Here is an 11,863-nt window from a genome sequence, read left to right on the forward strand (position 1 = left end):
ACACCGACCCCGGGAGCCGCCGGAAAGAGGCTGCGCTGGGCGGCAGGGGCGGGGCCTCGGGGGCGCGGACGGGGCGGGGCGGGGCCTGGTGGCTGCGCCGCGCCGAGCTGGTGTCCGACCCCGCTGCTCCTCCGCGCGTGGCCCCGCACCTGCTGCCTTTGCCCGACCCGGAGCTCCGCGGCTATGCGGCTGGCGCTGCTCTGGGCCCTGGGACTCCTGGGTGCGGGCAGCCCTCGGCCCTCCCCGCCGCTCCCAAATATAGGTGAGTTCCCAGGCGGGAGTGGGTCGAGGAGGTGACTGGGAAGAGGTACAAGGGAACCCGGAGACACTGGGGTGCCGCGGTCAGCCCGAGCTTAACTAGGGTGCAGCCTGTCTGGTTTGCTGACCAAGGCCTAGGGCTGGTGATTCGGCGAGGGAATGGTGAAGGGAGGAGGATGCTGGCGTTCCTTATCCAGAAGTCCTGCGTGATCCCGGCAGACACTTTCAGGTTCCGCTTTGAGTTGAGGGGCCTGCCCAGCGCCCCTCAGAATCCTGGAAAGTGTCACTTCTCAGGACTGACGTCTTCGTCTCTCTAGGGCCTAGCTGACAGTTCCACTCTGTGCAGTGCCCGGAACAGGCATGGCTGGTGGGCTTTTAGTGAAAAGGGTTATTTCCAGCCGTTCATTCCACATCTGGGCGGCCAACATCGCTCACCCTGGTGCGGTGGCCACCAGGAGCCTGGAGGAGCGGGAGGGGCCTCCGGAGCAGCACAGGGAGGGAACACTAGCCAGGAAAGAGGCTGGGACAGCAACTCCTCCTTGGAACTTTCACTTCCCGCTGCTGTCTTGGGCTGGGGGCCGAGAGGGTAGGCGGGGGGTGGAGTGTCCGGAGGGGAGAGGGCCATTGTTGGGGGTGCTGGCGGAGGAAGCGGAGGCTGTTGGGAACGGGTGCGCCTGACTGGGCATCAAGGCTGTTTAGGGAGGTCGGTGTTTGCACTGCTCACCCAGAGATGGGCGTTCACAGCATCTCGTCTGTGAGGGAAAGGAAGGGCAAGTGGGCACCAGGCCACAAGGCTTCTCCCAGTCCTAAAAAAGCGCATTCCTGATTGGGTGGAGGGTGTGATTGAGAAGGGATGGGAACAGGGAGGGTCCGTGCAAGAACCTGGGATTGGCCAGAGAGACTGGATAAGCTGAACTTTCTTTAGGGACTTGGGGATGAAATTGGCCAGTTGGGATTTCCAGGATCCTTCGTTAAGTGCCAGCATGCAGTGCAGGAGCCCTAAAGTCACTGCTAGGCCTTGCTGTGCGAGAGTTGATAGGTCTGGGGACACCAGGCACCCCAGCCTCGCTGAGAATTCCCTCAGCAATCTTCTCGGCCCCCACAGGAAACACTGAGGAGCAGCAAGCCAAACCAGAGAGGGCCCTGAGTGGATCCTTGGAGAGGCAGGTCGGTCAGTACAGCCCCCCAGTTAGCCTAACAGAAATGCTTCAGGTGAGTCCTACCCTGCTAATACGTTCTCACACTTCACATTATTATTAGTTATTATTTTGAGGCCAAAAGTTTGGATAAACAGCCAGTGAACAGACCTTGTAGCAGGTCGAGCCGGGTCCAGTGGCTTTTCCTCAGCACCTGGTTCCTTTCATCTGTCTGCCTCAGCCCCGTCAGCCCACCCATGTACGCTGGGACAGTGACACTGGACCTCCTTTCATCACACACTGCTTGCTCAGGGAGAGGTTTAGAAAGGGACAGACAGACAGACAGACACACATTCTGCAGCTGAGTCAGAGGAAGGGCTGGGGCCTGTGCCGGGTCCTTCATGATGCTTCCTCTCTGGGCAGGAAGCCGAGAAGGGGTGGCCCAGTTGCCTTCCTTGACCTCCCCACACTAGCCCCTAGAACAATGCCCCAGTCCAGGCAGTGCTTCCTGGTCCCTCCCTTGGGATCCCCAACCAGTGACCTAATCATTGGTACTCTCCTGAGAGCATGAGGTTGTCAGGTTACAAGGGGTAGGAGTTGTGGGCAGGACTAGGGAGGTGACATGCCTCTGGTGTCCACAGACTGGTCTGCCTGAGGCCCTGAGGGTCACAGTGGAGCTGGACGGTGAGACTCATGTCCTGGAGCTTCTACAGAATAGGTAAGATGGCAGACATAAATAATCACAGGGAAAAAGTTTGCACACATTTATCTGCACCAAGTACGAAATACCTACCCTCCTGGACTCCTTCCCAACAGTCCCACAGGGTAGATAACTCTTATGGAGTGATCCTTATTTAACACAGGAAGGAGTCAAAGCCCAGATAAATTAAATGAACTTGACTGAGTTCATACAGACATATATCTCAAAAAACATTGGAACACAGAAAGGCTGGAGGAGACAGCAGCCCAACCTTTAAAGTCTATGGCCTCCAAGGAACTGAGGACTTTGCCCACCTCACTAGCCAGTTACAGCAATACTCTATGAAGTGGCTTCACAGGTCCTGCCTTCCTTTTGTCACAGAGATCTAGTCCCTGGCCGCCCCACTCTGGTGTGGTACCAGCCTGATGGCACTCGGGTGGTCACTGAGGGGCACAATCTGGTGAGTCAGGCCCTCTCATGTCCTTGGCAAAGGAGGGAAGGATGACAGGAGGGTGGGAGCCCTGGAGGAAGTGGGAGGATCCCCTGCTAGCAAGCTGGACTCCAGGGTTCTCTGGTCTTCCCTGTGAGCTGGTGCTACTAGTGTGGCTTCCCTTTTGTAGGCAAACTGCTGCTACCGAGGAGGCGTGCAGGGCCATCCTCGCTCATGGGTCTCCCTCTGCAGCTGCTCCGGGATCAGGTACCAAGGATGGTTTGCTACCAGGGAAGAGGACACATGGGCAGGGACCCCAAATGCCCTCTGACTCCCTGTCTTTTTCCTTAGGGGGTTGGTGGTCCTGTCCCCAGAGAGAAGCTATACACTGGAGCTGGGACCTGGAGACCTTCAGGGTCCTCTCATTGTTTCTCGGATCCAAGACCTCCTCCTGCCAGGCCACACCTGTGCCCCAAGTTGGCATGCGCTTCTGCCCACTCAGGCTGGACAGCGCCACATTCATAGGGTGAGAGGCATGGAAGCAGCACGGGCTGGCTCAGCCAGCACAGTGACAGCCACTGCAGTGACAGCCAGAGCAGTGACAGCCAGTACAGTGACAGCCAGTGCAGTGACAGCCAGGGCAGTGACAGCCAGTGCAGTGACAGCCAGTGCAGTGACAGCCAGAGCAGTGACAGCCAGTACAGTGACAGCCAGTGCAGTGACAGCCAGCGCAGTGACAGCCAGAGCAGTGACTGACAGCCAGCGCAGTGACAGCCAGCGCAGTGACAGCCAGAGCAGTGACAGCCAGCGCAGTGACAGCCAGCGCAGTGACAGCCAGCACAGTGACAGCCAGAGCAGTGACAGCCAGTGCAGTGACAGCCAGCGCAGTGACAGCCAGCGCAGTGACAGCCAGGGCAGTGACAGCCAGTGCAGTGACAGCCAGTGCAGTGACAGCCAGGGCAGTGACAGCCAGCGCAGTGACAGCAAGGGCAGTGACAGCCAGGGCAGTGACAGCCAGTGCAGTGACAGCCAGGGCAGTGACAGCCAGCGCAGTGACAGCCAGTGCAGTGACAGCCAGGGCAGTGACAGCCAGCGCAGTGACAGCAAGGGCAGTGACAGCCAGGGCAGTGACAGCCAGAGCAGTGACAGCCAGGGCAGTGACAGCCAGTGCAGTGACAGCCAGTGCAGTGACAGCCAGCGCAGTGACAGCCAGGGCAGTGACAGCCAGAGCAGTGACTGACAGCCAGCGCAGTGACAGCCAGTGCAGTGACAGCCAGAGCAGTGACAGCCAGTACAGTGACAGCCAGGGCAGTGACAGCCAGGGCAGTGACAGCCAGGGCAGTGACAGCCAGCGCAGTGACAGCCAGTGCAGTGACAGCCAGGGCAGTGACAGCCAGTGCAGTGACAGCCAGTGCAGTGACAACCAGGGCAGTGACTGACAGCCAGCGCAGTGACAGCCAGTGCAGTGACAGCCAGAGCAGTGACAGCCAGTGCAGTGACAGCCAGAGCAGTGACAGCCAGAGCAGTGACAGCCAGCGCAGTGACAGCCAGCGCAGTGACAGCCAGGGCAGTGACAGCCAGTACAGCGACAGCCAGCGCAGTGACAGCCAGGGCAGTGACAGCCAGTGCAGTAACAACAGCCAGCACAGTGACAGCCAGTGCAGTGACAGCCAGAGCAGTGACAGCCAGTGCAGTGACAGCCAGCACAGTGACAGCCAGCGCAGTGACAGCCAGGGCAGTGACAGCCAGGGCAGTGACAGCCAGCGCAGTGACAGCCAGTGCAGTGACAGCCAGGGCAGTGACAGCCAGGGCAGTGACAGCCAGGGCAGTGACAACAGCCAGTGCAGTGACAGCCAGGGCAGTGACAGCCAGTGCAGTGACAGCCAGGGCAGTGACAGCCAGGGCAGTGACTGACAGCCAGGGCAGTGACTGACAGCCAGGGCAGTGATAGCCAGGGCAGTGACTGACAGCCAGGGCAGTGACAGCCAGGGCAGTGACAGCCAGTGCAGTGACAGCCAGCGTAGTGACAGCCAGTGCAGTGACAGCCAGCGTAGTGACAGCCAGTGCAGTAACAACAGCCAGCACAGTGACAGCCAGCGCAGTGACAGCCAGGGCAGTGACTGACAGCCAGGGCAGTGACAGCCAGGGCAGTGACAGCCAGGGCAGTGACAGCCAGCGCAGTGACTGACAGCCAGGGCAGTGACAGCCAGCGCAGTGACAGCCAGGGCAGTGACTGACAGCCAGGGCAGTGACTGACAGCCAGGGCAGTGACTGACAGCCAGGGCAGTGACTGACAGCACAGTGACAGGGCTCCTTCCTCATCGGCTCTCCATGGCAGCCTGAAAGGCAGATGCTGACAAGAACTCTGTTCTCAAATGAAGAAGCCGTGTTAGATAACTCGCCTGAGGCCATACACTAGTAAACAGTATATGGAGGATTCAGAAGCAGGGTTCACCTCAAATACCTCCCCTATCTCTAGGCCCATGGCAGAGAGCATTCGCTTGAGTAGAAACTTCCAGCTAGAAAGCAATACAAAGACAACTTCCTAATTTACAAAGGTGGAGATTACACTACAGTGTGAAAATTAAGGTCAATTGTGATATATGTCCAGTGCTTAGGACTGTGCCTGAAGAGCGGGTTTGACTGTGACAAGGTCCCACTGTGTAGCCCTGGCTGATTGGGAACTCACTTTATAGACCAGGCTGGCTTTGAACTCACAGCGATCCACCTGCCTCTGCCTCCCAAGTGCTGGGATTAAAGGTGTGCGCCATTACACCCGGCTTTAGTTGGTATTTTCAAACATTGATAGAAGCTAGGTTTGGTGGTACACAACTATCCAGCAGGTGTTTGGGAAGTGGAGGCAGGAGGACAGTGAGTTCACTGCCAGCCTGGGCTATAGCTGTTTTTGAGACACTGTCTCAAAAAAACAAAAGCTCGGTTTTTGTTTAGAAGCAGTGGGTTGGAATGGGAAAAGTGGAGCCCTGTTGCCAGCTCCGTCTATTTCTGGCCCCCATGGGCAGGTCTCTGGCCTCTCACACTTCCCATGAGGTCTTCCTCTGACTACTCGGAGTGGGCATGGACACAGCTTGCCCAGCCTGAGCCCTGGCTCTGAGGGGGGTTTGCCTGACATGCCCCACTTCTTATCCACAGCTTAAGCGGGATGTTGTAACAGAGGCCAAAATTGTTGAGCTGGTGATTGTGGCTGATAATTCAGAGGTGAGTGTCCTGACACCACAGTCCTCTCCTGCTCACCCTGTCCCCACTTGCCCACATTTCAAGGTGACCCCTGTTGACCCTAGGTCAGAAGGTACCCTGACTTCCACCAGCTGCTGAACCGAACCCTAGAAGTGGCCCTGCTGTTAGACACAGTGAGTGTGGGCTGGCAGGAGCCTCAGCTCCCTTGCTGCAGGCCCGGCCTCCTCCTGAGCCTCGGCTATTTCAGTTCTTCCAGTCCTTGAATGTCCGGGTAGCACTTGTGGGCCTGGAGGCCTGGACCCAGCGGGACTTGATAGAGATGAGCTCCAACCCGGCTGTCCTGCTAGACAACTTCCTCCACTGGCGCCGGACAGACCTGCTGCCTCGACTGCCCCATGACAGTGCCCAGCTGGTGACGTAAGGACCCCAAGTTCAGCTGCTGGGACCTGGTGCTATCCAGATTGCTTCGACTCCTCCGGCACTCTGACAACGGCTTTAGACTCTGAGTGTTTCACCTCTGTCCACAGTGGTACTTCCTTCTCTGGACCCATGGTGGGCATGGCCATTCAGAACTCCATCTGTTCCCCTGATTTCTCAGGCGGTGTCAATATGGTAAGCTAACCGTTACAGGTACCCTCATCTCCAGTCCCAAAACTGCAGAAAGAGGGCAGAGGCCACCATGTGGCCTTTGTCAGGGACACAGTGTTGTCATTTATCACACCGTTGCATTTCTGGGGGGAACCTGAGACCCAAAGGCAGAGGCAATAACCAGGGCTATTCAGTGGGGGAGGGGGCATAGGACAGGGTTGAACTAGCACTTAAGATTTCTGTCACCCAGGCTGTAATCGCCTACTTTAGAAGCAATTAAGGAGGAAGACAGCATACAGGAGAGCGGGCAAGGAGGGAATGGGGGTCAGAGTTGGCTGTCCGTTGTGTTAAGTCCAGGCTGGGGTTAGACCTGGGGCTATCTCCGTCCCCAATGATAGGATCACTCCACAAGCATCTTAGGAGTTGCCTCCTCGATTGCCCATGAGTTGGGCCACAGCCTTGGTCTAGACCATGATTCACCTGGGAGCAGTTGTCCCTGTCCAGGTCCAGCCCCAGCCAAGAGCTGCATCATGGAGGCCTCCACAGAGTGAGTAGCTGGGGGTGGGTGGGTTGGGACGCGTGAGAGTGAGGCAAGCGAGAAGAGCTTCCAGCCTCACCCCCCTTGCCACTCTTCCCAGTTTCCTACCAGGTTTAAACTTCAGCAACTGCAGCCGACAGGCCCTGGACAAAGCCCTCCTCGATGGGATGGGCAGCTGCCTCTTTGAACGGCTGCCTAACCTGGCCCCTATGTCCCCTTTGTGTGGAAATATGTTTGTGGACCCTGGCGAGCAGTGTGACTGTGGCTTCCCAGATGTGAGCCCCTGACCTCAAAGCCTTGCCCACTCCCATCTGTGCCCTCATCCTGATTGCCCAGCCCTTTCTAAGTCTCCTGAGTGGCTTTCCTGTCTTCTCTGGTCCTCATTTACTGGGGGCTTTGACACCTGGGTTTGCTCTCTGGGAGGCTAGGAGGTCTTGAGCACTGCTGCTGCTCTGTGCCTCAGCTCTCTCTGTCCCCTTGCCTGCAGGAGTGCACTGACCCTTGCTGTGACCACTTCACCTGCCAGCTGAGGCCAGGAGCACAGTGTGCATCTGATGGACCCTGTTGTCAAGACTGCAAGGTGCGAACAGGCCTGAGACTAGCCGCCCCACCACTCCCCTGCCAGGTGAGCTCCTGGCTGAATTTGCCCAGCACCTACTTTGTTTACCACCCCCCACAGCTGCAGCCAGCTGACCGGCAGTGCCGCCCTCGCAGAGACGACTGTGATTTGCCCGAGTTCTGCCCAGGAGATAGTTCCCAGTGCCCCCCTGACCTCAGACTGGGGGACGGTGAGCCTTGTGCTAGTGGAGAGGCTGTGTGTATGCACGGGCGCTGCGCCTCCTATTCCCAGCAGTGCCGGTCGCTCTGGGGACCTAGGGCCCAGCCTGCCACGCCACTCTGCCTCCAAACAGCCAATACTCGGGGCGATGCCTTTGGGAGCTGTGGGCGCAGCCCCAACGGCAGCTACGTGCCCTGCACGCCTAGGTAAGTGGGGAAAACAAGCTCCTGAGTTTGTGGGAACCTTGGTGCTGCTTCTACCCACCCTGCTTGCCTTTCTCCCTGCCCTAGGGATGCCATTTGTGGACAGCTACAGTGCCAGTGGGGCGGGAGCCAGCCTCTGCTGGGCTCGGTCCAAGATCTGCTCTCAGAGGTCCTGGAAGCCAACGGGGTGCAGCTGAACTGCAGCTGGGCGCACCTGGACCTGGGCAATGACGTGGCTCAGCCCCTCCTGGCTCTACCTGGCACTGCCTGTGGCCCTGGCCTGGTGAGTGGTCTGGGTGGTTGAGGCCAGGTGGGAAGAGACATCTGAAATAGAGTGAGCTGTGCCCTTGCAGAGCCATCTCTGCTCTTCTCTCTGGAGTAGGTGTGCATCGACCATCGGTGCCAGTCCGTGGATCTCCTGGGAGCACAGGAATGTCGAAGCAAATGCCATGGCCATGGGGTGAGCTGGCGTGGAGGAGATGGAAGGGGGAAGGGAGCCTGCTGAGGGAAAAGGGCTATGGAAGCAGACATCCTCAGTCTTTGCCACTTCCTGGGAGCATGCCGTTAACCTTCCTGGAGTGTTTCCTCATTGCAGTGGACATAACAATTGCACCCATATCCTGGAGGGCATGAAATGGGTAGGAAAGCTGCTAACTAGTGAACATCATACTAAAGGTCATTTCCCCTGCAGGCAAAGACTTCCTCCCTCCAGGACTGTCTGTCTACCCACTAGCCACAGCATTCCTGTCAGTTTGAGAAGCCTGAGCCCTTGTGAAGCTAGATAAAGGCTGCTGGGGCTGGCACATGCCTTTAGTCCCAGCTCTTGGGAGGCAGAGGCAGGTGGAGCCCTAAATTTGAGGCTAGCCTGGTCTACAGAGCAAGTTCTAGGACAGCCAGGGATAGAGAAATCCTGTCTTGAAAAAACAAAACAGAACAAAAAGATGGAAAGTCGGAAATAGGGCAATGGTCCCATCTTCCAGATGCCTTCATTGCTTGCTTTGAACCTCTAGGTCTGTGACAGCAGCAGGAACTGCCACTGTGAGGAGGGCTGGGCACCTCCTGACTGCATGGCTCCGCTCAAAGGTAGCTAGGAGACGGGCCCAAGGCGGGGAGGGCGAAATGGCTCCAACAGTTACCTTTCTCCTTAGTCCTCTTTCTGACCCCTTCACTTCCAGCTCCTTGGCTCTTGGCCCCTGGAAGCCGCCTTTGTCTCTGAGCACTTCATCTACTGCCCGTCCCTGCTCCTCTCTAGGTAGGGAGCTCTTAGCCATTCTCAGCCTGTGTCAACCTCTTTCCACAGCCACCAGCTCCCTGACCACGGGCCTGCTCCTCAGCCTCCTGTTGTTGTTGGTCCTGGTCCTCCTTGGTGCCAGCTACTGGCACCGTGCCCGCCTGCATCAGCGACTCTGCCAGCTCAAGGGATCCGGCTGCCAATATAGGTATTAACATCCTTTTCCTGCTGTTACTTCCTTTGGTTAAGGGCAGTTCTGAAGCCCCTGCTTCTAATGGCCCAAGCCATGCAGTCCTTATCCCTACTTCTAAATCCCAAACTCCCAGCCCCTGGATTTCCTGACCACTATTCCTATACACGTACCTACCATCTCCACATGTATCCCTTAGCCTCTCTCGTAGGTCATAGGTAGACCTCCAGGTACTGGGGCCACCTCATTCCAGACCCCAAAGTAGGGGAAAGGTGGTCTTCTTTCAGGCTGTTTAACCACAGCCCTGGCCTAAACCACACAAAGCTACCCTCCAAGGGCTAAAAGGTTAACTTCTTCCTGATCAGCAGGTGGGAGGCCAGTCCCATTCTCTCTTTGGTTTTCTTTATACTTAGGGCAGCCCAGCCAAATCCTCCCGAAAGGCCAGGACCTCCACAGAGGGCACAACAGATGCCAGGCACTAAGGTAAGCCCTGGATGGCAGAGCAAAGAGTCCACATTACTTGGTACCTAATTTGGGCCTAGAGGTGGCACTAAAGGTTCAAGACTCAAAAAAGCTTCGGAGTGCTCAGTCAGTCCAAGGAGCAGGCAGTGAAGCAGCAAGAGCGGCCAGGCCAGTCCCCCAGGAGGCTCTGCTGAGCTCTTTCAGCTGGCCAGATTGGTACCTTGAGAGGTGGTTCTGCCCACACCCATCGGCAGCCAGTGCCATGGGATAATGGGGTCGTGTGCAAGAGGACCTTCAGTGTGCTGAGATCTGACAAGGCCCAGACATCATGTGCAAAGTGTGCCAAGTGCCCAGGGCGAGAACCTGAGCCCTCTCATGGCAGAGGGTGTGCATGAAGTCAGAGCATGTCACCACTGCATGTAGCTGAGGCTCTGCTGCCCTCATCTCGACACTAACCCCTTTCTGCTCACATCTGTCTGTCTCCTCCTGCCCACTCTGCCTGTCTGCTCCTCTCGTCATCTCAGCAAGCTAGTGCAATCATCTTTCCGGTGCCCCCCTCCAGGCCGCTGCCACCTAACCCTGTGCCCAAGAAACTCCAGGTAAATCTGGGCTGGGCCTTGCCCTGGCTCGGGACACATGGGAGGCGAGGTGCCCAATCCCAGTTCTCATCCCTGCTTCCCCCCAGCGGTGTTCTTCATTAAGAGACCAGGGTGCCCCCTCAGCCTTCAAAGCCCCAGAAGCAGCCAAGGGTGAGCCTCCTGACATGGTCTCTGCTACCACCTGGTGGTCAATAATGGGACTACAGCCATCCAGGGACTATGATCGATCCACACCTTCCTTCCCCAGGCTCCTGTCTATTGGCAAGCACCCAAGCCCCCCTGCGCATGCTCCCATGTTCCATTGAGCCCCTGGCTGACTTTGCATGTTGACCCTGGGGAGTCTCTGCACGCTCACCCCCTCGGACTGTGCTTTCAAAGCCACCACTCCTCTCTTTGTTCAGGCTGCTCTGGCTGACCGACCCAATCCTCCCACTCGCCCTCTGCCCGCCGACCCTGTGGTGAGGCACCCAAAGGTAACAGTGAGTGGAAAGCAGAAAGCATTGCCTCTCCTGCCTAGAGCTATGGTGGCAATGGCAAGATGGCTTCCTCTATGCCTGAGGGCATGTACCCCAATAGCACCTTTGGTAGTGACAGGTTTGTTTGGAGACAAAGGTGCCCATTAGCACTGCTCCTAGAACCCTCCATGGAGGGTGGAAATCATGACGAACTGGTCTTCTCTCTCAGTCTCAGGGGCCCACTAAACCCCCACCCCCAAGAAAGCCACTGCCCGCCAACCCGCAGGGCCGGCACCCATCAGGTGACCCTCCGGGCCCAGGGGACGGAAGCATGCAGTTGGTGGTGCCCTCCAGGTAGGTGAGGAGCATGCTGCGGGAGACCCGTGTCTTACTGCCAGTGAGGCATCTGAGCAAGAGTTCTGACTTTTACAAATGTTTTCCTTGGCTTTCTAAACTCCAGGCCAGCTCCACCACCCCCGACACTACCCTCACTCTACCTCTGACCTCTCTTGAGGTTTGGCTGCCTCTCACCCAGATTTAAGACTTAAAGTGAAATCTCTGCCAGACCGTCCCCTTCCAAATGCCTAGAGGGGCAGGAGCAGAGAGGACGCAGGAACCACCCACCATCGGGCGCTGTTAACCTTGGGACCCACCAAAATAGCTGCACCTGGCTGTTCGGGAGGGGCCGTGGCTGGAAAAGGCGGCGGAGGGACGCGCACACATCTGTCTCTGCTCCTTTGTAATAAATGTGAGATCTTGGAAAGTGGCTCCTGGAAGCTGGGTAGTGGCTGCTGTGTTTCCAGGTCTGACCACTAGGAGACGCCGCTGGGTCAGACCAGGGCCTGTTGGGGAGGATGACATCCCAGAAAGGGTCAACTAGAATTGTCACTGGGGATGCCTGTAGCTTGTTTCTGCCCAGTCTGGGGTGGATGGCCTCTAGTTTCCAAGTTCTTCCTGCTGGTGCTGTTCAGCCCCCACCGCAGCTATAGACAAATGACCTAAGTCGTCAGACCTGCATCCCCACCCTCCGACCAGGGCTGGGAAAATGAATCTAACTGGTGTTCTCAGAGCCCTGAGCCTGGGCGGAGCAGGGCAGCAGC

The 11,863-nt window shown here is 57.4% G+C and overlaps 1 protein-coding gene across 5 annotated transcripts; it reads left to right on the plus strand.

Moving 5' to 3' along the window:
- Positions 1 to 66: 66 nt before the first annotated feature.
- Adam15 (ADAM metallopeptidase domain 15) lies at positions 67 to 11,539 on the plus strand. Of its 5 annotated transcripts, XR_012911210.1 has the most exons (24): positions 68 to 262; positions 1,364 to 1,470; positions 2,036 to 2,112; positions 2,476 to 2,554; positions 2,715 to 2,791; positions 2,876 to 3,050; positions 5,675 to 5,740; positions 5,824 to 5,892; positions 5,967 to 6,136; positions 6,247 to 6,331; positions 6,706 to 6,854; positions 6,946 to 7,120; positions 7,333 to 7,425; positions 7,525 to 7,829; positions 7,914 to 8,109; positions 8,209 to 8,286; positions 8,837 to 8,909; positions 9,127 to 9,265; positions 9,661 to 9,730; positions 10,234 to 10,308; positions 10,395 to 10,458; positions 10,710 to 10,781; positions 10,993 to 11,117; positions 11,224 to 11,539. XR_012911210.1 is itself a non-coding variant. In XM_075978444.1 (23 exons), the coding sequence occupies exons 1-23, from the start codon at positions 184 to 186 to the stop codon at positions 11,264 to 11,266; spliced, it is 2,577 nt and encodes an 858-aa protein (XP_075834559.1). In that variant the 5' UTR covers positions 69 to 183; the 3' UTR covers positions 11,267 to 11,539. The 5 variants fall into 5 exon arrangements, 4 of the variants coding, with proteins under 4 accessions (XP_075834561.1, XP_075834559.1, XP_075834560.1 ...); XM_075978444.1 differs by lacking the exon at positions 10,395 to 10,458 and having other exon boundaries at positions 69 to 262; XM_075978446.1 differs by lacking the exons at positions 10,710 to 10,781; positions 10,993 to 11,117; positions 11,224 to 11,539 and adding an exon at positions 10,556 to 10,692 and having other exon boundaries at positions 67 to 262.
- The last annotated feature ends 324 nt before the right edge of the window (positions 11,540 to 11,863 follow it).

The sequence above is a fragment of the Microtus pennsylvanicus genome, chromosome 7 (genome assembly GCF_037038515.1).
Source record: "Microtus pennsylvanicus isolate mMicPen1 chromosome 7, mMicPen1.hap1, whole genome shotgun sequence".
In the NCBI taxonomy this organism is placed as follows: Eukaryota; Metazoa; Chordata; class Mammalia; order Rodentia; family Cricetidae; genus Microtus; species Microtus pennsylvanicus.

Excerpts from the sequence above, each read along its gene's own strand:
- Adam15 (XM_075978444.1), top strand. The coding sequence starts at position 184 with ATGCGGCTGGCGCTGCTCTGGGCCCTGGGACTCCTGGGTGCGGGCAGC. Across the intron at positions 8,110-8,208 it reads CTGCCTGTGGCCCTGGCCTG|GTGTGCATCGACCATCGGTG; the intron begins GTGAGTGGTCTG and ends TCTCTGGAGTAG. Across the intron at positions 9,266-9,660 it reads GGATCCGGCTGCCAATATAG|GGCAGCCCAGCCAAATCCTC; the intron begins GTATTAACATCC and ends CTTTATACTTAG.